Genomic DNA, 27,180 nt, shown 5'->3' with positions numbered 1-27,180 from the left:
GCATGTGCTGGCTTGGTCCCGCTGTGATAGGGGTGTCCCCGAAACGGCTGAAACGCTCCCCGCGTTCCCCCCGCGACAGGAGTCACCGGAGGAGAAGCAAGAGACGTCGGGATTCGTCAGGGGAGAGGAGTTCTTCAAGTTCCTCCTTAAGGGAGCGATCCTCTCGTAGGAGGAAACGCTCCTACAAGAAGAGACGCCGTCATGGGAGACACAGGAGACGTAGCTACTCCTCGTCCTCGAGCGGCTCTTCCCGCTCTCATCGTCGTCAGGGCGGCGGCGTTCTCCTTCTCCGAGGGCGGCCCCCAGGACGGTCTCTCACGGGGGGTTCCCAGCCGTCTCCCTCCCTACTCGTCCCTCGGTCCCGGTGGATCCTGCCTCGGTCTCGTCAGCCTTAGGGTTGGCCTCCATGACTGAGCGGGCTCCCTTCTTCCATGTTCCCGCACGCTTGTCGCCTTCGCGGATGGAGCCTAGAGCCGATACCTCCTTAGGGGGTATGAGTCCCTCCTCAGGGTGGTCCAGGCATTCGGGGCATTCCCCCCTGCAGGAGACCGGTGTGCAACCGGGTTTAGGAGTCCCTCTCCGGGGAGCTTCTCCAGCTTCCCTCCATCTAGGGTCTGGGGCCTCTCCTCCGTCGCGGGACGCTGAGGAAGAGACCCTTATCCAGGAGGTACTCCACAATGCCCTGGAGGAATTGGGTCCAGTGGATGAAGGTTCAACTTTTAGGAGAGTCCTCTCTCTTATTAGGTCCATGAACCGGCTAGAGGAGCCAGCCCCGACGGTAGAGGACAACAGATCCATGGCGGAGGACTTTCTGTTCAGGGACCCAGAGGAACCCAAGCCCTCTCTCAGCCTCCCTAGGTCCAACAATACAGAGAAGGCCCTGACGGTGGTGGAGAAACTCATTGCAGGCTCCAGTAACTCCTTACGTTGGCACTCCTCGGCTAGGCTACTCCCAGCATCTAAGCCGAGTCAGAGGAGGCTATATGCCCCAGAAGGTGCCCCTCTCCTCCCCAAATCCGTGGAGGGTAACTTGTCAGCCCTAGCGCCCGGACTCTCGGAAGAGAGGCTCACGTCGGGATTAGTCTCCTTCTCTCACCAGGAGGCTATGGCTATGGAAGTCACAGCGTGGACCTCGATTCACGTGGCTTCTTGGTTAGATCTGTGGTCCGGGGCGGTAGCCAGGTTCCCCACCCTCCACGACTTGAGGGACGAGGCCTCTCTTGCCCAGTTCAAGGAACTGATTTTGTCGGGGGTTAAGTCCCTGGGCTTCCTCACGACCCAACTGGTCTCGTCTTGGGCGAACTGGAACTTGAGGAGGAGGGATTCTGTGCTAGCTAAGCTCCCTAGGAGCATTCCAGAGAGGGAGCTAAGGACCCTTCGGAACGCCCCAGTGGAAGGAGCTGCTCTCTTTCCGGAGAAGCTAGTGGAGTGGAGGAGTCTGTGGAACGGGGGAGGAAGGCCAGCCAAGGCCCAATCGTTTATAGGGCCCCTCCCCTATGTCAGTCGGTGCCGAAAAGACCTAGCGTGGGGCCGAAGCCTCAGAATAGGACCCTCGTGGCTCCCCCCACGGAGTCACCCCTGCGGAACTGGAGAGACCAGGGAACTCAGCCCTCCCCCAGGACCCTCCCGCCTTCCCAGGCACCCTTCAGGTCCAGACACCCTACTTCTTCCAGGAGGGGACGTAACAACCGCTTCCCTAGGAGGAAGTAGGAGTCGAGGCCCCCTACTGTGTCTTTCACCACAGATGGGGGGTTGCCTCTCGAGCTGTTGGCAGAACTGGGAGGATCTCGGAGCCGAGCCCTGGACAGTCCAGGTCCTCAGGGACGGTTTACCAAATCCCCTTTCTAGACCAGAAGCCTCCTTGACAGGGGAGCCGGCCAATCTGGCCTCTCAGCCCCGGAACCCTGTTCACAGGGAGGCCCTAAGGCTAGAAATTCAGGCACTGCTGGAGAAGGGAGCCCTCCAGCAGGTGGTAGATCACTCCCCCGGGTTCTTCAGTCGACTTTTCCTGGTGGAGAAGTCGTTGGGGGGGTGGCGACCGGTCATAGACCTTTCGGTCCTCAACTCATTCATCCTAAAGATGCCCTTCAAGATGGAAACACCACGCTCGGTGCTGGCTTCCATGAGGGAAGGGGATTTCATGATGTCCCTGGATCTCAAGGACACCTACGTCCAGATCCCTTATCACACGTCCTCCAGAAAATACCTTCGCATAAGTTGGGAGGACGGACCTTCCAGTTCAAGTCTCTGCTTCGGGCTGGCAACGGCCCTGCAAGTGTTCAGGGTGTTCTCCCTGGTGTCGTCTTGGGCCCCACAAGAGGGGTATATGCCTTCTCAGGTACCTAGACGACTGGCTACTCCTTTCCTCCTCAAAGGAGCGCTTGGTAGAACAGAGAGACGCCCTCCTGGCCTTCTGCAAAACCCTGGGAATTGTGGTGAACTGGGAGAAGTCCCTTCTAGCTCCCTCCACCAGGATGGTGTACCTGGGGATGGAATTGGATAAGGAAGTGGGGCGAGCTTTCCCCTCGGAGGACAGGCTGGCAAACCTCCGAAAAATTGCCTGCAACTTCCTAAGCCACCCCCCCGAGACCGGCAAAGGAGTGGCAAAGGCTTTTAGGCCACCTGGTCTCCCTGGGAAAACTAGTCCCCCAGGGAAGGCTGAATTTAAGGCCACTACAATGGGACCTGAAAGTAGGGTGGTCCCAGAAGGAGGAAACACCGCAAAAGCCGGTTCCCATCTCACTGGCAGCAAGGAAGGCCCTCGGTTGGTGGCTGGATCCTGCAAACTCTCGTCGGGGTGTGCCCCTCGGGTCAGTGCCCCCGGAGATGCTCCTGTTTACGGACGCGTTGAAGGCAGGCAGGGGGGCCCACCTGAATTCCCTCTCGGTGCGGGGGATATGGTCACAAGAGCAGAGCACCTTCCACATAAACAAACTGGAGCTCCTGGCAGTGAAGCGTGCCCTGGAAGCTTTCAAGGAGGCAGTGGGAGGACACTCGGTGTGTCTGATGTGCGACAATGCCACGGTGGTCGCCTACGTCAAGAAGCAAGGAGGCCTGAGATCAAGGGATCTCTGCGGATTGACGGAGGAGATCTTGAGCCAAACCGAAGCCCTCGGGATCTCCTTGACGGCAAGATTCATTCCCGGCAATAAAAACGTAATCGCCGACGGCCTCAGCAGACGGGGTCAGATGGTGGGATCCGAATGGTCCCTACACCCCGAAGTAGCGAGGGAGCTAATAGGGAAGTGGGGCTCCCCATCCCTGGACCTGTTTGCTACAAGGCTAAACACCAAACTGCCGGTGTACTGCTCCCCGGTGCCGGACCCAGCCGCGTTTTGGGAGGATGCGTTCCAGCACCCGTGGGACGGCCTGGACATGTACGCGTTCCCTCCCTTCGGAGTCCTCAGGCAGGTCCTCAACCATCTGAGGAAGGCGAAAGGGGCGGCCCTGACGTTGGTGGCTCCTTGGTGGCCGGACAGGGAGTGGTTCCCGGACCTCCTAGAGTTGGCCTCTCTTCCCCCTTGGGAGCTGCCCCCCAAGCCAGACCTATTAAGACAGCCCCACTTCAAGAGGTTCCACGGGAACATTCCAGCCCTCTCCCTTCACGGCTGGAGACTATCGAGCGGCTGTTAAATAGGAGAGGGTTTTCTGGGAGGGTGGCTTTTCACATGTCCAGTTACTTGAGGGAATCCTTCTCTAACATCTACCAGGCAAAGTGGAAGGTTTTCGTGGCCTGGTGTAGGAAGCGGAACCTGGAGCCTCTCCAAGCGAAAATCCCAGACATCGCAGAATTCTTGACCTACCTGAGGTTGGACAGGGGCCTGTCAATTCCGGCAGTCAAAGGAGCCAGGGCCGCATTGAGCCAGGTCTTCTCCCTGAAAGGGCTGGATCTGGAGAACTCGAAGCCTCTGTCCTTGCTCATAAGGAGCTTTGAGCAGAAGTGTCCCCCCAGCACTGGCTTGGTTCCCCGCTGGGATGTCGCAATAGTCTTAGACTCCCTGAGGAAGCCCCCGTTTGAGCCACTCAAGGACATCCTGGATAGGGAGCTGACCCTCAAGACAGTGTTTCTGCTAGCCCTGGCCTCCACGAAGAGGGTGGGGCAGCTCCACGGCCTGTCGTATGTAGTGACCCACACGAGGGGATGGAAGGAACTCTCATTCAGGTTTGTTACTGGCAATATGGATTCCTCTCAACCTTACCTATATAAATCGCTTTAGATTTTTAAGGTAAGCAGCTGTATGTCCAGATTATGTGCATTAGAATATGATGCTCATGAATTATGCATGGAGTATCAGGAAGGAAATTGTGATTCAGAGAACCATAGTGATTATTGCAAGGATTGGTCATGGATGGTGTCATAGAAGATGGTGAATAAGGAAATTTAGGAGAGAGAAGGACAGACTTAGAAAGAGAGTAAAGAAACCAGCTAGTCAGTCGTGAACCTAGTCTTCTATAGAATTAACATTTGGTCAAGAAGATAGTGATAGGTATATAGTTTCTCCTCTATTGGATGTAGACCCTTTTACAGCCACTAAGTCAGCTCAGGGTAATGGATGAGATTTAACCCCTTCGGTACTGCATGATGCATAATCGGCGAGATGCTGCAGCATTTTCCCAACTTAGCCTATGTAGAGTCCATTTAACCCTGAAAGAAAAGGTTATACTAACATCTATTCTGCTTTATATACAGATGGAAGTGAATGTGAAGTCATATCATATATACACACTTGTGTATATATATGTATACACACACATACGTATATAACATTTACTTTTACTTCTTGCTATATGAACCTGTGAATTTTCCCATTTTTCTGGCAATTTTCTTGAAAAAATAATGCAGCTCTCTCATTATCCCATGAGCAAAGAGTTTTCTCATGTTATCATAAAAAAAAAATTATATGCATCCCCAGGTGTAAGGAAAACTGTATCCCCAAGTGCTTGATTTATCCCTGAAAAAACGTCATGAAAGTCTGGCAACATTGTTGGACAATGATCCTCTAATATGTTGTTAAACCCACCTTCCACCTCTCATTCTTCCACATCATTATCACTTATTTCATCACTTGAGAGCTTGTCACCAATATCATACTCCTCCTCAGAAGGAACATATTCCTTGGAAGAGATATCACTGTTCTCACACGTGGTTTTGCAGTAAAATTGCAAATAAAACAAAGAAAATCATCAGAGAAAACAAAGAAAATTGTGAAAAAACGTGTGAACTAAACCATGACTATGTATCAACTTAGAGGAGGCTGTGACTTCACAGCCAAGAATGTCCACGATTGGCTGTAAAAAAGGTAGGAGCAGCTTAGTGTGTGTGTTAGTACAGTCTACCCACACTTGCAAAAACCAATAGGAGACATAACTCAACACTACGAGCTTTCCTATTGTGCTATGGAGTTATTACGACATATATACGTCACGATCCCGAAGGGATTAATGCTCAGATATTGATTCAGTCAAATATAGAATTGAATTTTTGCATAACAAATTTGAGCAATTTGCATTGAATGTCTAGTGTGTGGGCAGGGACAGTGTCCCCACATTCCACTTACCACTCTGCAGATGCAGCCTTGCCCATCATCTCTGTGTCCCCTGCCAACATGCTTCGTAGTCCTGGTGGTTTCCAGACGAGGACTAACATCCCAGGATGAAGATTGTGCCTTCTGTCTCTTGCCTTTGCTTCATAGTTCTCCATAGACAGACGTAGATTGTGCTCACCTAAGGATTGGTATGATGAAAAGGTCCAGACTGTTGTGTTTGATCCTGTTGTCCCAGGGTTATTCTAGTGATTTGTCCAGCCAGGTAACCAATCATGATCCATAGCAAGTACTGCCTTTGTGCCTGCAGCCATCGTATGTAGATGGCAGCCAGGTAGTAAACCTTTGGGCCATCTCTCCTCTGGTGTTGTCAGTGGCCTTGCCTAGTGAAGACTTAAGCATGTAAGATATGTATGTTCACCTTTGAATATTTGTAGAGTTCTGCATATGTCATTGTCGAGGCTGTGTGAGGTGTTGTCGAGTCCACACAAGGCATCAGCGAGTGTGCATTAGGCAATAGTGCAGAGATTTGTCAAGGTCACAGTTGGTGTTGAGGCTATGGGAGGCATTGAGTCTGTGTAGTTTTGCATATCATCTCAATGCTATGCAATGTGTCATTGAGTCAACACAAGGCATAAGTGAGGCTGAACAAAGGTTTGGTGGCTATCTATTGGGTGACAGCTGACTGGGCAACAGCCAAATGGTTGACATAACAAAAAGGCGACAGCCAACCGGTTGACAGGACAATAGGCAACAGCCTGGGGCAAGACTTTTTACTATGTAAATAGTATATTAAAGTATTTATAATAGTATTAGACATGACAGACATTGGCATTGACTAAAAATTAATGAAATATTTTGAGTAAATGGCAAAGCTGGAGCTAATTCTGTATAGAAATAAGATACAAGAATAGGAAAATATTATGAATACTCTTAATGGAAAGCAACAAGGAACTATATTATGTATAAATAATAATAAATGAAATAGCTGCTGATAATTCCATTTGTGTAACCAATGTACATATATTTGTGCCTCTCTCTCTCTCTCTCTCTCTCTCTCTCTCTCTCTCTCTCTCTCTCTCTCTCTCTCTCCTCAATGCACAGAAGTCCAGCAAAATACAAGTAAGGATACAAGAGTATTTTGCTCAACATGTCTATCATGGATATATAATGTTATTAAATCGAGACTTAATGTGCAGATAGTAGAGGATGAAGATGAGGAAGAGGAAAATGGAAAAGAAGAAAATAAAACTGAAATTATAGAAAAAAATAATGAAAACAAAGAGTAAGACAAGAGTATGGATGCAGAGATACTCATAGATACTACATAGGTGATACAGCAGGATGCTTACGATGAAATAAATTACGACATGACATCACAAAATAAAATCCGGAAGAGGCTTTACCCAGATCTTCATACTGATGGGAAAGAGCAAGAAAAAAGAAAAGAAAAGAAAGACAGTCTGCACCCCTTTGAAAAGAGGGAATTACAGATTTGGTGAAAGATGTTACTACAAACATCCTAAGGTATGTCACAATTACGAGATTTATGGCAAATGTGCATACTTAGATGGCTATGAGGTTGAATGCAGAGATCTGCATCCAAAAATATGCAAAAAAAGTATAGCTTAGTTTTACCAGACCACTGAGCTGATTAACAGCTCTCCTAGGGCTGGCCCGAAGGATTAGATACTTTTATTTGACTAGGAACCAATTGGTTACCTAGCAACAGGACCTACAGCTTGTTGTGGGATCCGAACCACATTGTATCGAGAAATGAATTTCTATCACCAGAAATAAATTCCTCTGGTTCCGTCTTGGCCGAGCCGAGAATTGAACTTTGGACCACCAGCCATAAATATCCAAAAATATGCAAAAACTTAAAAGAAGGAAAAGGATGTAAATTCAAAAAAAATGTAAATATATGTACCCTGTAGCCATGAATCAAAATCAGTTAAATAATAAAATCCAAAATAAAAAAGAAAGGAACAAAGAACATGAGGTGAAGGAAAAAAAACAAGCCATCACCATGCTATGGAATGTCAGCATCGAGAATGCAAGCATCAGCTCCAAGATACAGTGCACCAAGATACAGTGCAAGGAACAAGCACTGTATATATGATGCCAGGGGATGGTGCAGATATGGAGAAAATTGCTGATTCATACACAAAATGAATAATTATAAAGAAGGAAGATCATATAAAGAAGGAAGATCAAATATATTGGAAAAGTTGGATTTTTTAATGTCAGAATTTCTGGAAATGAAGAAAAGAACAACATACCAGAACAGGAAAGAGACATGGGAAAATCCTTATTATTACCCATATTAAATAAAGGAGATAACACGCAAACCATCATAGTGATGAATGTGCAGGGTTTAGTTACAAGTAACTCAAAAAGAAAAATAGAGTTCTTAGAAGAACTAACCCAAACTGAAAAAAATAGATATAATGAATATAAGTGAAACCTGGTATTCCTAAGAGACTAGTAATGATGATCAGATTAAGGGGTTCCAAACTTATAGATCAGGTAGAAAAAATAGGAATCAAGGGGGAACCGTGATATGTGGGAGAGACATAAAACAAGGAAAAATATATGAGAAATATAGTAACTCAGAATGTTAATTAATAGCGGTAGAATTTGAATCTGAAAAATTAATGAACATAATACTAAAGAGTTTGACCCAATAATAGAAAAATTGGATGATATATATACAAATCACAAAGACTGGACTATTCTTCTATCCGGAGAGTAACTTTCCTTTCATAGGTTGGAAAGAACGAATAGGAGATTGTGGTTGTATTTATACATATAAAAAAGAGAGTAATAGTAGTGCAGAAGATAAGAGGCAATTTGAAAAGCTATTAGATATGCTACTAGAATACAACATTCAACAAATTAATCACCTGCCAACAAGAAAGGAAAATACTTCAGACCTAGTATTTGTGAATGAGGTGAATTATGTTAAAGAAATAATAGTTTATAATGTGAGTATTTCAGACCATAATGTCATAGAATTAACAGTCCATTCCAAAGCAAGTGAAAACAAGAGATAAGCAAGAAATGAAAAAGTGGAAATGATATGGAAAATACAATTTCTACAGTAAGAATATAAAATGGTCAGAAATAAATGAAGAATTAAACAAAGATTGGGATAACATATTCGTAAGCGATGATATACAGGTAAATACTTGATATATTATATAAAATATTAGAGAAAATAGTGGATAAATGTATACCGAAAAAGAAAAGTAAACATCAGTCATGCATATGAAGAGACACAAGGATTTTGTTCCAGAAAATCAGAAAGTGGAAAAAAGGTCTTGCAAGAGAAAAGAATGCATGGAAAGTGATGGAACTAAAAAGAAAGATAGAAAATGCAGAACAAAAGATTATTCAATCAAAAGAAAATGAAAAATAGGGCTTGGAAGAAAAAACCCTAGTAAATATCAAGCAAAACCCAAAACTATTGTACTCATATGCGAAAAAGATGAATAAAAAAGGAATAGAAATAGGCCCTCTAAGAAATGAAAGGGGATTAACGAATGAAAAAAAGGAAATATGCAACATATTAGCAGAAAGATATGAGAGATTTTACCCTTAGAATTGATAATGAAGATAATGATACAGAAATAAGGGATGAAAATAGTGAATATTTATCAGACATAGATATTAGTGAAGCCAATATCGTGCAGGCTATTAATGAAATTATAAATGGATCAGCAGCTGGGCCAGATGGTGTCCCTGCCATTTTGTTAAAGAAAGTAGTTCATTCTATCGCAAAGCCGCTTGCAACATTATTAAGGCAAAGTGTAGTACAGGCAAGATTTATAGTGAGCATAAATTAGCATATATTACCCCTACTTTCAAAAGTGGATCAATATTAGAGGCAAGTAATTATAGGCCTGTGAGTCTAACATCACATATTATGAAAGTGTATGAAAGGGTAATGAAAAAAAATATTATGAAACATTTAATAAAAAAAAATAATTTGTTCAATATAGGACAACATGGTTTTGTACCTGGAAAAAGTACACAAACCCAACTGCTAGTCCGCTGTGAGAACATATATAAAAATATGATAAACAGAAAAGAAACAGATGTGGTTTATCTAGACTTTGCAAAAGCTTTTGACAAGGTAGACCATAATATATTAGCAAAGAAAATTAGAAAACATAATATATAGTGGACAAAGTAGGAAGATGGATAAAAGAATTTTTACACAACAGAAAACAGATAGTTATTGCAAATGATGAGAAATCGGATGAAGCTAAGGTAATATCCAGTGTGCCACAAGATACGGTGTTAGCTGCATTGCTGTTTGTTATTATGATTGCAGACATAGACAGTAATGTTAAGGACTCGGTAGTGAGTAGTTGAGCCAATGACACAAGAATAAGTAGAGAAATTACTTGTGATGAAGATAGGAATTCACTACAAAGAGACCTTAACAAAGTATATGATGGGGCAGAGGTAAATAGGATGGGTTTCAACTCTGATAAATTTGAATCAATAAATTATGGAGATAAAGAAGGAAAGCTATATGCATATAGGGGACCTAATAACGAGACAATCACTAATAAGGAGGCAGTTAAAGACCTTGGTGTGATGTTGAATAGGAACATGTTATGCAATGATCAAATAGCAATTCTATTGGCAAAATGCAAAGCAAAAATGGGAATGTTGTTAAGGCACTTCAAAACAAGAAAAGGTGAACACATGATTATGCTTTATAAAATGTATGTTCATAGTCCATATGATATGGTACCCACACTACCAAAAGGATATTGCACAAATACAGAGTGTACAAAGGTCCTTTACAGCTAGAATAGAAGTTAAGGATCTTGACTACTGGAAAAGACTACAATTTTTAAAATTATATAGTCTAGAAAGGAGAAGAGAATGCTGCATAATAATACAGGCATAGAAATATAGAAGGAGTTGCCAAAAACATCATGGAGCTAAAAATGTCAGAAATAGCAAGCAGAGGTAGATTAACTGTGCCCAAAACTATACCAGGAAAACTAAGGAAAGCACACAGGACATTAATCCACCACACACCAGCATCGACAATGCAGCATCTATTCAATCCATTGCCAGCTCATCTGAGGAATATATCAGGAGTGAACGTAGATGTGTTTGAGAATAAGCTTGACAAATTTCTAAGCTGCATCCCAAACCATCCAAGATTGGAAGATGCAAAATATACTGGAACATGCATTAGCAATTCTCTGGTAGACATTAGAGGTGCCCCACACTGGGGGACCTGGGGCAACCTGAACAAGGTGTAAGGTCTGTAAGCTAAGGTTCTCTCTCTCTCTCTCTCTCTCTCGCTCTCTCTCTCTCTCTCCTCTCTATCTCTCTAATATATATATATATCTATATATATATATATATATACACACACATACCTAATTATATATATATATATATATATATATATTAATATATATATATATAGATATATATATATATATAATATATATTATACTATATATATATACCTACACACATACATACATACATATATATATATAAATATCTATATATATAATATATATATACACATACATACATACATATGTATATATATATATATACGACGCTTTTCAATTTTATTCATCAGACATTATTTCCAGGGTTACGACGCATGTTCCAGGGTTACGATGCCTACAACGCTGATCTGGCAGAAGAAATATGACACCAAAAATGCAAAATAATCAATATTTGAAGTTTTTTTTTTGAGGAAAAATGCAATAAGAATGCAGTTTACATAGTTTTCAATGCACCCAAAGCATTAAAAGTAAGGTTTTCTTAGGATTTTTGATGATGTCAAAAATCATAAGAAAACCTTACTTTTAATGCTTTGGGTGCACTGAAAACTATGTAAACTGCATTCTTATGGCATTTTTCATAAAAAAACCCTCAAATATTGATTATTTTGCATTTTTGGTGTCATATTTCATCTGCCAGATCAGCGTTGTAGGCGTCGTAACCCTGGAACGTGTGTCGCCACCCTGGAAATAAGGTCTGATGAATATAATTGAAAAGCGTCATAACCTCGGAACGTCATAACCCGGGGACTGCCTGTATACATATACATACATACATACATGACAAGTATCAATAAATGGGAGAGCTTCTGGGAGCTTCGAATTTACAAATAAAAAATGTGGAAGTCCAGTAGGCCTATATGAAAAACAAAGACCCGGAAGATTGGAAAGATTTTCTAAGAAAAGTCAAAGTAATAGGGAACAACCAGAAGTGTATTGCTCCCAGGAGACAATAACAGATGCATGGATTAAAAGGGATAAACGCGAATGGAACGCCTTTCAAATCAAAAGAGAATTACATATGGCAGCAATTAAGTCACCATGTAGGAGTGGATAGCGCTTTTATTTTTTTATTTTATTTATATTTATTTATTTATTTTTTTTTTTAGGAGAGGCAGGCCCCGATTTACGACAGGGGTTCCATTCTTGAGACGCGCCATAAGCCGAAAATTGCTGTAAGCCAGAAATTCGTAAAAAATCCTTTTAATGCTTTGGGTGTATTAAAAACTATGTAAAATGCATTTTTATTGAATTTTTTCATCAAAGAAACCTTCAAATATTGATTATTTTGCATTTTTGGAGTCATATTTCTTCCATCAGATCGTTTTCATAAGCGCCTTAGCCCTAGAACATGCTGTAAAGCTGGAAATAGTTTCTGATGAAAGCGCCATAACCTGGGAACGTCGTAAGCTGAACCCGTTGTAAGCCGGGGACTGCCTGTACTGACCTCCAGGCAGTTGACAACTGTTTTATTATTATTATTATTATTTTTATTATTTACATTGTTAAACATCTCTCGACCAGTTATTGATGAGGAGGGCTCTAATAGGCCTGACTCTTCACATCAGAATTCTCCTTCACCTCCTTTTTAGGATTTGGATAAGGTAGAGGAGCACATTGAACCATTCCTTCAGTTTTTAAGAAACTGGTTTAGTTGTGCTTTGACAGATATCTGCATGTGCGTCGGCAGATATCTGCAGTCCTTTTCATTTGCGTCTACTAAGGCCCCTTGCTCTCTTAGAGCCTCAAGGTTGGAGTCTGGCTCTTCACCTCCCCTTTTTACCTGTTCTGGTTGTGGATGGTGCCTTTCTGTCCATGATTTATCCTGCAAAAGAGGATACAACTGCTAAGGTAAGTTGCATTTCATGATTCAAGAACCCGAGAACATGTATTAACCCTTGAACGCCGAAGCGGTAGTTTAAAAATCGTCTCCCGTATGCCGGCGCATTCGTGAGTGAGTGCCAAAGCGGAACAAAACTGTGAGCAAAACTGTCAAAGCTAATGAGTAATTTTTTTTTTTGTATTGTACACTAAATTGCAATGATTTTGGTATATAACAAATTGTAAAATGATCAAAGCAACACAGAGAAAATATTATCACAAAATTATGCATGAATTCGTAACGCGCAGAATTAAAATTTTTTTTTTTTTTAATTCACCATAAAAGGGATTTTGACAAAGGAAAAATCTATTTATGGGCGTATGACCTGTGTCGCCCAGTGAAATGCTCCTTATAGCACCATTTCTAAGATATAAATATTGCTAAATATACCAGAGAAAAAAGTTGCATGGAATGCTAGGAATATACCCAGCTTGCTCACCCTTATAGGGTGTCGTTATAGTAACTGAGGCGTGTTAAAACCACTATCAGAGGTCTTCTGCCATTTAGTCTCTTCCTTTGTCAATCTTCCCTTTCAAACTAGGCGCCATACCAGCGCCATCTACCGCCCAATACCGCTACTACTAGTGCCTCGATAGCCATTCCTGAAAATAGCACCCAAGCTTGGGGCTATAGGGTGAGGAAGCAAGGGGTGGGTTCACTGGGCGACACAGGTCATACGCCCAGAAATAGATTTTTCCTTTGTCAAAATCCCTTTTCTGGGCTTAACCTGTGTCGCTACGTGAAATAGTAACAGAGAATTACTCCCACAAGCTTGGATATACTTTCTATAAGACTACTGGAAGGGAGAAACTAACTCTAAGATAATTTCACCCTATTCAATAAATTGCTTAAATCTAAACAGATTTTAATAATATCTTAAGTCTAGGTCCTTACTACAGTAAGTATGTACTATCATCGGAAACAATTACTGGTAAGGCCTGTGTGATTACAATGTTAGCAACCAATACTATATATTTTACATGTACATGATTAGTAGTTAATTATAACCATTACAAGAATGGTTCAATCATACAATCCAAGTGAAAACCCCGAGAAGAAGGCTAGAGACTAAGCGAGGCAGTTAGGAGAGAAAAGGAGCTAAAGAAGGACAATGTATTACTACTAGGTATGTCAGCATGACTAGGCTGTGTTAGGGGAAACAATATTTCCCCCCTGCCACTGCTGAATTAATTAAGGGCTTTCAAGGATTTAAGATAGTGGTGATTAAATACTTGAATTCCATCCTGTATACTTCTTTTTAAGGTCATCAAAGCTCATGTGGTGGAAGTGACTTATTAAGGGAGCCGCCGCTCAGACATCATGCAAATGTGGAGTGATTCCAGTTAGCCTATCTTAAAGTTATAGAATCGTCACTTTAATCACTTAAATGAGACTGTTCCACCATCTCTCGAATGAATAAAGGACCTGAAGTTTTATTTGAAGATCTGTCTAAAATTGATCTGAAGTTCTGACTTGACATAGGGATAAATCTTGTGGAAGTGGGGCCAATACATATTTAATAATTGTTGCCCAGTGAATCTGGAGATACTAGAACTTCTCTGGATGGAAGAAAATCAATATGATTTTGTTCTAGCTAGCACAAGTACTTGGAATCGATGAAATTATGAATCTGATAATGTGGAACCAAACTGGAGTACCTCCTTGAAGCAGATTTGGTCATAAATATTGGGTCTTTTTAGGGAAAAGGCTACTTGTTAATATAGAGTCTTACTGCTTAGAAAAGGAAGTCGTAGGAATACCCAGGGGAGAGATTAGTCAGGACTGTCAAGTCTCGTGACAATTGCTGAAATGTTTCCGCACAGTTGCGGACCTCTCCATAGACTTCCGTTGTCTGATTCTAAGAACTAGGTGTCAATAGGGTCCATATTGGCATCTTCTTGTGCCGTGAAATTCATAAATTCTATAATGTTAGGACCCTCCAAATCCTTGAGGAAGCGTCCGCCGCCCTTGTTATACTAATCGTGCCAGTATGGGGTTGGGGGTCCGTCTGAGGTGGAGTCCCAATTCCCCTAGTTACGGGTCACCATTGCTCTTGAGTCCGTTGGGGGTTAACAGCCCAATCCATCCTTAGAAGGATGGGAGTTAGCCTAGAACTTGCCTTAGTAGATTTATTGGAGGGAAAAATTAAATCCTCTGCCAGATGTTCCAACCTATCTGGTATCCGTGGCCAGGGCCATGGGGTCCAGATTGAGGGCACATGAAATATTGTAACTTGTGGTTGGATTCTATGTCAATAATTCTACTAGGAGATCTGGATTCTGTTGGCTGATCCATCTAAATGACCTGTTGTCGAAGGACTATTCCGACTGTAGCGGAGTTGTCCTTGACAATGCATCTGCCACTAAGTTCTTGCTCCTGCCAAGTGAGTTGCTGACAGGTGCCACTGTTTCTTGTTGTCAATTAAAAGATTGTTGTCATGACCCGATTATGTGGCTTGGTTGAAAGCTGTTCTCTGAAGAGAGTTACTAAGAATAGAAAACTGTCATGGCTTCCAAACACTGTTATGAAGCTAGTAGGACGTTAGGAACCAAGTGTCCTGAGCGTTTCCATATTGGGGGTAGTCTCCCAAACCACTTAGTGAGGCATTCATATGGACCACTAAACTTGGCGGAGGGAACCATATTGGTGATGATTTTGTCAGATTCTTGACTTCTGTTCATGGGCGGGGTCTTTGTAAATGTGCGGGATGCGGGAACTCTGTCTCGCAATTCCCTGCTCGCTCTACTCCGCCAAACCCGGAATATAGGCTTCCGCTGGCTTTTAGTAGAGTCCATGTTACTGACGCGAATTAGAGTGAACCTGGAACTCTTCCCGGATCCTCCGGGATGCTTGTCTGCCTGAGAGGCAACTGTCTTGCAACCTTGCTATTTACTTTCTTTTTTCCCCGGTGGGATTGAAAGTTGAGTGATTGAGGTCCCATTGTTTACTCAACAATGAAACCGTGGTGTCTGAGTATGTAGGGATTCCTTGTGATTTGGAATCCTAGGAATACCAGAAACTTATCACTTATAGTTAACTTGAGACATTCCCTGGCGTTTATAGTTCAAATGAGCCAGTCATCTAGGAGATTACTAGGCTTATCCCTTGTGTACTCAGTTATTGCACTACTGTTCCCGCTATATTGTAAACATTCTGGGCGCTCTGATAAGCCCAAATAGCCTTACTTGAAGGCGTAAGCCTGTTGCCTAGTCTGAAGCCTAGGAAAAGGCGGAAATGACTTGCTACCGGAACGAGATAGTAAGTATCTATAAGATTATAGGTATTGTGACGGCCCACAGGGAAGTAAGGTCCGTACCTGCGAAAACAGTTAGTATATGGAACTTGTCGTATTGAATACCTGAGTTTCAATGAAACTAGTCTAATATTACTCTTTATTTGATTGAATCTTCATGGAATCGCTGGAGAAGCGTCCCTGAAATTCTAAGTATTTGCACCTGTAATTACTTTCTTCTACAGAAAGTCTTAGGTGTCCTTTATGTCATCCAGTATTTGGATGTTGATAAATTTCGGTTGATGGAGGGCACTTCTCCCTACTCCATACCGACCTCGTGATACTATGCTGTTCTACCAAATGCTGATTTCCAGCGGTTCTTGAATAAGCACCGCTTTTCTCCTACCTGAGGAGTCTAACTGGTTTGTCGAAAGTCGGTTGTGCCGGCTTCCTGTGAAGTCTCTTCCTTGCCGGAAGTTCTTCCGCCAGCTGTACGGAAAATTGCTCTGGCTCGGCTACCTCTTGTGAACCTGTTGTATCCGTGACATACACATGGTTCTTATCGGAGTCCGTATGGTCGGGGAAGAGGTAAAGAAGCCAAGCTTTGGTGCTGCTGAGAGGGCTGTTTCTACAGCAGCACGAACTGTTGTGGCTGACCATTTGAGGTGGATGGTTGACCTAGCTGGCCTACTGGAACAGCTTGTACCACTGTTTGAGGTTACGTCGTCTAAGAAGACTAGAACCGCTTGCTCCCTTCATGCCCATGGGCTGTGTTCCCAAGAATTCATATCTCCTCTTAGGGATCAAGCCCCAGCGAACTCGCAAGCTCTGGTTGACCTTAGCTGCTTCGCCCGGGATTCTGTTCACTATGGTCTCAGGGAACAAGATTGTTCCCCAGACCTAAGCTTTGATAAGTCTATTAGGTTCATGGTAAATAGACGCATCAGCCAAGACGTGCTTTCTGCAATTCTTCCTGGCTATTGCAAAGTCATATACATCGCACCGTAGGGTGTGAAGCAATGACTTGTTCGGATCTTGAACCATGGTTCATCCTTATAGACCGAGGTTGTCATTTCCGCTATAGTGGCAGAATTGCTAAACCTAGTCAAGCGCCTTCTGGCTTCATACTTCGCCTTTACCTGTGCTTCTGGGAGTCTGGGTAAAAAGTCCGCTGAAGAGCTGGTAAATCCGTCTCTCTGATATAATGTATAGATTTGTCCATTGCTGTAGCCTGAAGTGTAATCTCTACTACTTTAGAGGTACACGGAAAGGAGGTGGCGTCTAGCACCACAAAAATCGTGAAGGGATTATTGTGGTGTGCCAGTTTGGTATTTGTGCATTCCCAACCTGCCAGGGATTGAACCCAGGCTGATTGAGCTTGGTCTCTGGGGAAGATGACCATTTCCTTAGGCGTTTTGTCTTCACAGATCAGTGCGTTCTCAATCAGACATGTATAGCCTGAACAGGGGAATTGGAGACCCAGTGAAAGGAACTTGAAGTCCTCTATTGGCCGGGTTCTCTTCCCCGCCCTCAATCTTCTGTATGCCCTCTGAGAAGGGGGCCTGTGTTGGTAGCCCCAAAGGATTACTGATTTGAAGGAACACAATTGGATGTGTCTGGTACTGCCCGGAGTAGTTGTGGCTTTCCAGGTTGGGGGGCTCCTTACTTCGAGGTCTCCTAGATCTTCAGTCCTTTCACTAACGACTGAATAGGCTGACCTGACGTTTATATGTTCGAGAACAACCGAGTTGTGATGTTATCTAGAACTGGTCTGAGTCAGGAAACCTATCTCCTGTCTCAGCAAGCTGAAAAACATGTTGGGTTAAACCCGAGATCCTAGGATCTGGGTTTAGATGCCTTTGTGTTCGATGCCTGCCTGTGTGTGTGGCAGATTTTGTCGTTTTCGTCACCAGTTTGGTGGCCGATGACGAACTAGAATGACTTTCCCAAATAGCCTTCAGTTTGTAAGGTTCAGTAAGGGACTTGTAATAGACCTATGAGTGACTATTTCAGCTTACCTTAGGGATTACCGAGCCCGGCTTATCCCTCAAAGTCGTAGGTCTCTTGGCAAACTCTAAAATGAAGAAGAATGAGACGAGCTAAAAAGTAGTCCTTTTGCTCGTTTACCAAATGCTTCATATAGCCTACCTTCGGCCTGGGTTGCCAGCACGGCCTATCTATCTTCGTGGATCTTGGCAATGATCGGGGCTGCCAAATCTACTGGTACCGTTGCTGATACTTCCACATTTGGGTAGTAAGGGAGCTTCTGAAAGAGATAGTTACTTTTAAAAAGTATCCTCTTTTAAAAGTATCCTCAACATTGATAACTATCTCAATATCTCTCCAATTATTTACAATATCTCATTCAGTGAACTAATCATTCAATGAATTGGTACTTACCATCTCGGTAGTGAAGTCTCAAAACCAGATTGTAACAGACTTCACTCTCAACTGGTTGTCAGACCGACAAGTTGTTAGTTGGACCGCACAGCCCGTGTGAGTGCGGCATACTTCCTGTCTGCCTTGCTGCTGCAGGGTTGCAGTGCAGGTTGTCTTCTGACAGCGTACCACCTGTAATTACAAATTGATACATAAGTACCTTTGTATGGACTCGCTGGATATGTATCTGGCGGAGTATGTAATATTAGAATCAATACCGGAGTATCACTACATGTAGGTCCGCTGGAGGTCATTCCGGTGGAACCTGCATTCTGTATTGTCATCGCCGTAATAAATTGCGGCAGCATGCATTATGTAAGGCATTCATATTATCTTCTGCCAGCTCCGATCCCTCCATGCATTCACCTCAAGTCTTGTAATAACATATATATAGTACATACGTATATACACATACAGTGGTTCCCCCCGTATTCGCGGGGGATGCGTACCAGACCCCCCCGCGAATAGTTAGAATCCGCGAATGTTTGGAACCCCCCTCTAAAAATGCTCATAAACTATCTTGAACATGCAAACACCAAAGTATCCCCTTAAAGACCATCCTTCATCAAATATACATATCCTATATGGTTCATATTAATCTTTGAAATTATTAATACTATTTTTAAAAAAGTAAATCGACAATTTTATGTTATACATAAAATATCCTATTATGCCGTTCATATTAATCTTGAAATATTATTAATACTATTTTAAAGTAAATCTACATTTTATGTTTATACATAAATACATAACTATGTACGTACTGAATGACTTAGCTACGTATGTGAAAATAATTCAGTCCCCCCATAAGTATTCAGTCATGCACGTTTTCTTTCATACTGTTACTATTTGAGACATCCATTTTCTTTTTACAAGGGAACAATGGAATGTGAAATCACAAATACCAAATGTCTGCTTAAAGTATTATCCTACATCAAATATACCATTGAATTGGTATTATTAATATCATTTTAAAGTAATCTTATACATTTTACCATTAGAAATATATAAACAGCCAATAGCAGAGAGAGAGAGAGAGAGAGAGAGGAGAGAGAGAGAGACGAGAGAGAGACGAGGAGAGAGAGATGAGTGTTATTGTTACTGTTTAATCTCATTAAATGTAATATTATTTGTAAACTAGTACTGTATATTATTATTTTACCATAAAATGTAGTAATGTCCTTAAAGATATACTTATACATACACTTCCAGCCCAAAACAGAGGGCGAGAGTTACCATTAGCGCATGCTAGTATCTCGTGTGGGAGAGAGAGAGAGAGAGAGAGAAGAGAGAGAGAGAGAGAGAGAGAGAAAGAGAGTAGAGAGAGAGAGAGAGAGAGAGAGAGGGTTGTCCTTATTTAAAAGAGTGAAGTGGATTAGATTATTGTACTTCTTTAAAATACTATCACATTTGAATTTTGAAATTAGTTATATTACTATTATTATTATTATGCAAAAATATTAATAAACATACACATGTACCATAGAAATTCTCTCATCTCAGTAAAGACGAGAGAGAGAGAGAGAGGTGGGGAATGAGAGATGAGAGAGAGTGAGTTTACATTATCCTGAGGACTTTAATGGCAACCAACAGTTGTTGGACCCCAGCCAACTCGGCTTGCTACTGGAGTTCCAAGAGAAAGATGCGGGGTAAAGTCCATTTTCTTTCATTCTTACGTAATTCTTTTTTATTTATAAACTAAAATCTTGCTAATTCACTTAGTATTTTCTTTAATGAATTTATATTATTGCTGTTTACATTAATATTGATATTTGAAAATTAGTAAATCATCATCCAAAAAACATACATCGCTTTAAGAGAGAGAGAAAAGAGAGAGAGAGAAAGAGAGAGAGAGAGAGAGAGAGAGAGAGAGAAAGAGAGATTACGTAGTACGTATTGTAAAATACTTTCACATATGATTTTTGTAATTACAGTTATTATTATTATTATTATTTGAAAACTATATAATAAACAAATTACGCATATCTGTACCATAAAAATCTCTCATCTCAGTAAAAGAGAGAGAGAGAGAGAGAGAGAGAGAGAGAGAGAGAGAGAGAGAGAAGAGAGAGAGATGAGAGAGAGAGAGAGAGAGAGAGAGAGAGAGAGAGAGAGAGTGGAAATGGTTTCATGAGCAGTTGATGGCAGCAACAAATCAGCTCCTTCCCCCTCCGGTCACTTAACTTTATACGATATCTGAGTTTTAGTACCTGGAGTTAGAGAAAGAATCTGACTGGGATTTCCTTCATTCTTCCATAATTTTTAATTATAAGCTAAAATATTACTAATGCACTATGGTCATTTTCTTCAATGAATTGATATTATTGCTGTTAAAAGGTAATATTCATAATATTTGAAAATAGTAATATTTTTATCATACAAAAAACATACATACATTTTTGTTAGGAGTAGAGAGAAGAGAGATGAGAGAGTGAGAGAGAGAGAGACGAGAGAGATGAGAGAGAGATTGGAGAGGAGAGAGAGAGAGAGAGAGAGAGAATTATTATTTTTATTATGTGATATTTAAACTTATTAAACTTACTAATACAGTATTAATCAAAATTAATATTTGAAAATTAGTAAATCATTTTTGTATCATAAAAGTTATTTAGTCATAAAAGAAAACTAAACATCAAAATACACTAATTAGTGATTATTTTCATCGGAAAATTCGCGAATGCGCGAGTCGAGTCCGTCCGCGAATAATTTTCTAGATAGGTTCCAAAGAAAAATCCGCGAATCCAGAGAACGCGAATACGGGGGAACACTGTATATATATACACATACATATATACACATACACACACATTATTTATTAAGTTTAATAGCGATGAAACCGGGGAAAGTTAGACTTGGCCCGAATCCGTCAGCATTGGAGAGGTTTCTTAGTAACTAAGAATGCCTCTGCTAGTCACGGGCACTGCCACCGGGGTGGGGTTGACGTATAAGTGAAAGCAGGGGAGAGAGGCTAGGTAAGAATAAATAAAGCCTCGATTCTGAGGTTACCTGCCGGGGTCGACTACCAGGCGTAGTACACTGATCGAAAATATAAAGCATATTTTAAAACAAAATAAAATAACTAAATGAATTTGAACCGGAGCACAAAATCTATGCTCCTTCCTGTCCCAGTTCTCTTTTAACACTCTCTCTCTCCCGGGTCTAGCTAAGGAATCGAAACAGGGGAATAGGTAAAACCTAGGCCTGAATCCGCTCGTAAGGGAGATCGTGTTGTTTATATGCATAACTGAATGATCTCCCGCTGAACCCTGGCCGCCGAGGGCGGGGGATCGATAATGTATGGAGAACTGAGGATAGGAAAGGCAAAATTCTCCTTCCGGTCCCCATTCCCTTTTAATGCTATCTCTCTTAGGGATCGAAACAGGGTAATAGGTAAAACTTAGGCCTGGATCTGATCGTAAAGGAATCTTGTTTGTTTTATGCATAACTAACGATGTCCGCTGGGACCCGGATCCACCGAGGCGGACGGATAGAGGACATAGGGAAGTAGGGATAGGAAGGCGAGAAGAGAGTACGTGGCTAATACCATCCTAACGAGCCGGAAATTACCCGGGCTTGTCTGGGTAGGTACCATCGTACTACTCCTACTATGTAAGGCGAAGAGTACCCCTTCCGACTATAACCACTCCCTCTCACCCCCTCTGCAAGAGAGGATAGGACTCAGGTATCTATGTGAAGTAGCGTGAAGGTGAATGGGGGGAGGGAGGGTGTCTAGAGGGGTGGCTCACACGCGATCAATTGGGACACTACGACCGGCCAGGTGGAACACCTCGCGGTCAGAAGTGGATCCAATCGATCACTGGCTGACGGTCTATAGACCGACTGCACACTGATTAAAATAATACAATAAATTATATGATAATAAACTCTATACAATAGCCCTGGCGCAAGAGGGGAAAGGATAAAGAGGATAAGGATATAATTCTGTTTAAAGAGCGGCTTAGCTTAACCTTCTCTCGATCGGAACGATCTAATCAGGACAGCCAGGGTGGCTCTGAGCGGATAGCCTAACCTTCCAGAGACGTGATTTCAATCACGATCTGGCGAGGTAGGCCAGGGGGGCTCGTGGAACAGAATAATGTCCCTAAGGGCCTTACACTCCTCCCTCAGTAGTTCCTTGGTAAGCTGAAGGAGGTATCCTCCTTGAGCAAACCAGTGGAACGTAAGGGGAGGGAGATAGGCTTAACTCCCGATCCGACGAATCGAAGGGGAGAAGCCTCTCCAGATGGAAGGAAACCCATCTGGCCTACTTCCCAAACCAGGGAGGAATCTCCTTGGTTTGTGTAAGTAGGTCCAACTCATCCTCGCGCCAGGATAACTATTATAAAATGTCAGGATATCTACAAATTTTATTAAATCTTGAGTTAAGTGCAAAAACAATAGCAACACGACTACAATTAGTATAGGTGACCAATTGGAAGTCGTCATAAAGATACGGGTAGCGATGTATGTAATGGCTGACTCGGGAGTGGTGCAAGCTAGGCTCTGTTTATGTAACATACAACTAAAACATACTTATGATTAATTTCGCTACTCTTACAAACATAAATTGATAATTGCAGTACTCAACTTAGATATCAAAGATTCCTGGCGTTTATAGCATCTCATTTATTCCAAAATATAATGTTGTTACAGTCAAAGACATAAGTGTACACGACAGTGCTATTTAAAGGAATGGCTATCGAGGCACTAGTAGTAGCGGTATTGGGCGGTAGATGGCGCTGGTATGGTGCCTAGTTTGAAAGGGAAGATTGACAAAGGAAGAGACTAAATGGCAGAAGACCTCTGATAGTGGTTTTAAATCGCCCCAGTTACTATACCGACACCCTATAAGGGTGAGCGAGCTGGGTATATTCCTAGCATTCCATTCAACTTTTTTCTCTGGTATATTTAGCAATATTTATATCTTAGAAATGGTGCTATAAGGAGCATTTCACAGAGCGACACAGGTCTAGCCCAGAAATCAAAATATTGTGCTAGACTTCCTGTTTGTTGCAAAATGAAGGTAATTGATTGAGTACTACTAGACTGTAAGTGTTTTACCTTACAATTGCAGTTTTCGACCATTTCAGTCGAATTAAAGTTGACCGAAGGTCGAATTTTCTCTATTTATCGTGATTTATATGAAAATATTTCAAAACTGATAAAAGCTACAACCGTGAGGTATTTTTAGTTGTACATTTTCTTACATAGAACTTTATGTAATGGCTAATATAAAACGGTACAAAAGGTACGACAAAGTGACGAAAGAATTTCTGAGATTTTCGGCCGAGTTACCGGGCGGATGTAAGGAAAGAGTTTTTTCAAAAATTCACCATAAATCGAAATATTGTGCTAGAGACTTTTCGTTTGTTGCAAAGTGAAGGTAAATGATTGAATGTTACTAGAATGTAAGAGTTTTAGCTTACAATTGCATTTTTCAACCATGTCGGTCGAGTCAAAGTTGACCAAAGGTTGAAATTTTGGCACATTGTGATTTATATGAAAATATTTCAAAACTGATAAAAGCTACAACCATGAGTTATTTTTTGTTGTATTCTACATGAAATTATGCACATTTTCATATGTAAAACTTTATGTAACAGCTAATATAAAACAGTGCAAACATTGCGACAAAGTGACAAAAGAATTTCTGAGATTTTCGGCAGAGTTACTGCGTGTGGACGTAAGGAAAAAGTTTTTTCAAAAATTCACCATAAATCGAAATATTGTGCTAGAGACTTCCAATTTGTTGCAAAATGAAGGTAAATGATTGAATACTACTAGAATGTAAGAGTTTTAGCTTACAATTGTGTTTTTCGACCATTTCGGCTGAGTCAAAGTTGACCGAAGGTTGAAATTTTGGCATTTATCATGATTTATATGAAAATATTTCAAAACTGATAAAAGCTACAACCACAGGTTGTTTATTGTTGTATTTTACATGAAGTTTTGCACATTTTCATATATAAAACTTAATGTAACGGGTAATATAAAACAAAACTTGATAAAAGCTACAACCACAGGTTGTTTATTGTTGTATTTTACATGAAGTTTTGCACATTTCATATATAAAACTTTATGACGAAAGAATTTCTGAGATGCGTCGTTGATGTTTTCTAGTGTGAGAAGAAAGCAATTCGCACATGCGCGCCTGGGTAACGCATGTAAACAAAACAACAGTGTGATCCGTGAACTCCCAGCATCCCTCAAGTTGCATGATTTAAAATTTTTCGCAAACTAGGCTATAACTATTTTTCCGCGAATATTTAAAAAAAACTTTTTGTGGTTTACGCACCATACGTTCACTTAGCACCCGACAGACAATTTTAGTCAACGTATAATACGTCCAGTCGGCGTTTAAGGGTTAATTCTTAATCCTGGAAGCACACCATGCAATGTCTCTAGAGGATTGTCCACTTTTGAAGGTGAAACTGCATGATGTCAGAGCAACAGCTACATTGATTAGTTTTAATCTGCACCTCTCTCTAGACTGCCAAATCTTGGCAGCACAGTGGAGATGTAACTCTGTGTTAACTTCTAACTACAGGTAGTCCCCAGCTTACGACGTTCCAAGGTTACAACACTTCAATTATATTTATCAGAAATAATTTCCAGGTTTGCGACGCATGTTCCAGGGTTATGGCGCTTACAACGCCAATCTGGCGGAAGAAATAAGACTCCAAAAATGCAAAATAATCAATATTTGAAGGTTTTTTTTTTTTATTAGAAATGCAATAAGAATGAAGTTTAAATCATTTTTAATGCACCCAAAGCATTAAAAGTAAGGTTTTCTTAGGATTTTTTTATGATGCTCTGGATTACAATGATTTTCGGCTTACAAAGCGTCTCAAGAACGGAACTCCATCGTAACCCGATGACTGCCTGTACTTGATGGCTGTGTAAATCCAGTAGGAAGACTTGCCGCACACTAGCACTTATGGTTGCAGCAGGGGAGATTTTTCCTAGTCTTCCTCTTATGTGTTACGAGCAGGTAGTAGTATAGGTTTTCACAATTGGCCCATCTTGGGCAAGTGGTAAACCTTATGTAGTGTCGGAGATCATACTCTACTTATGTTTTTATTGGTTAGTTGTATTTACTTTGTTTCTCTTAGTTAGGGGCAAACAAAGTTCATTAGAGTTAATAATGTTGGACTTATGTTACAGAGCCACTGCTCCGTATGGGGTCTGTGGTGGGAAGTTGAAACCAACATATTTTTTGGAAGCTTGAATTTAAAGTCAAATGGCCCTGTGGGCATGTTTCATATGAATAGCTTTCATGTACTGAATAAAATAAAATAAATATTGTTATAATTTTTTGTTAACTTAGGCTTTTTAATTACAGGAAATCAAAGGATCTTAAGTTCATGCAGAAAGTAAGAAGTCATCAAAATATGAAACTTGGAGTAAAAGCTAATAAGTTACAACATCATTTCCGACAGCAGAATCCATTGTAAAAAGGATACATTTTATATTATATAAATATTATATATTACATATATATATATATATGTATAGTATATATATACATAATATATATCTATATATATATATATATATATATATATATATATATATATTATATATAATGATTAGAAAAATATAATATCCTTGGTCATTGGGTGTAATGTATCTCTTGTGTATCATAATGGTTTTGCATTGTTTTTATCTTTCACTGTTTGTTCTTAATCAGTGTCTTCTCATTAAGTTGTGTCCAAGTCTGTCATGGTTATTGCTCCAATTATCAGCCTTCAGTTAAGACCAATTTTTGGGCCATCCATATGGAGACTTGATACACTATAATCTTGATAATATAAGCATGTTTGTCAGATGTACTCAAAATATAAGTTTACTGATAGGCATTTGCATTTGTATTGACTTTTGCACTAAATATCTTGTATTGGTTTAAGGAAAATAAAATAGCGGAGTTAAATTTTGTATTCTTTTCATCATTGTGTAAAACCAAAGAAATTGTACATGTAAGGGTCAAATATTACAACTGCAAGATCCAAACAATATGTAGTTAATATGGCAGATTATAAGAAATAGTGTCTTGGTGAATTTAATTGTATTCTTTCTTCTAAATATAATGTTTGTTATACTAACCTTACTAAATTGCACTGTAACCCTAACAGGGCCAGAAAATGGTGTGAAGTTGATAGAATATGTAGTGTGCATGAAGTTTTGAGTTTTTAGGTGGACAGTTTTGTCTTGTCATTAATACTGAACATCATCAAGGACCTTCTTTGTATCTATGTACAAATACATACAATTGGATGTCCTCCACTGCATACACCTCTACTCCAGAAACCATTTTCAAACTTACTTGTTCATCCTCCGCCACATGCAACTTCACACTCATTTCTTCCCTATTTGTATTTCTTCAAAAATGTATATCCTATTAACATATCACCTCTCATTTGCTCTGTCCACAACATAAAAATCCTCCTCCTCTAGCCTTATTCCTGCAACCGCAACTGACTCGACAAACCTTGCATACACCTTCACTTCCAATCCTCCAATCCCTGTTATATATCCAGCACATTCCTGACTCTGGCCTATGTTTTCTTTTATTTTCTCATATGTATATCTGAAAACCATATTTCCACTACAACCAGTATCAATTAACGCTTTCAATAGCACTCCACCACATTCTACTCTTAACACAAACAACGATCTACTCGTTCCCCAAAACAGACGATCCCACTTACAAACCGTTCTCTCACATGCAACACATCTGTCCCTTCTATACCA

The 27,180-nt window shown here is 41.1% G+C and overlaps 1 protein-coding gene across 1 annotated transcript in view; it reads left to right on the top strand.

The window, feature by feature from the left end:
- Nucleotides 1–25,895, top strand: part of LOC135213642 (cytoplasmic 60S subunit biogenesis factor ZNF622-like) — a gene marked incomplete in the record, with an annotated part of 424,578 nt that extends 398,683 nt beyond the window's left edge. The window contains 1 exon segment of the mRNA XM_064247682.1: nucleotides 25,772–25,895. Coding sequence (XP_064103752.1) covers nucleotides 25,772–25,883 — 112 coding nt within the window.
- Nucleotides 25,896–27,180: the final 1,285 nt, after the last annotated feature.

The sequence above is a fragment of the Macrobrachium nipponense genome, chromosome 43, assembly GCF_015104395.2.
Source record: "Macrobrachium nipponense isolate FS-2020 chromosome 43, ASM1510439v2, whole genome shotgun sequence".
In the NCBI taxonomy this organism is placed as follows: Eukaryota; Metazoa; Arthropoda; class Malacostraca; order Decapoda; family Palaemonidae; genus Macrobrachium; species Macrobrachium nipponense.
Note: the sequence above shows the minus strand (reverse complement) of the source record. Positions and strands in the feature narration are given on the sequence as shown.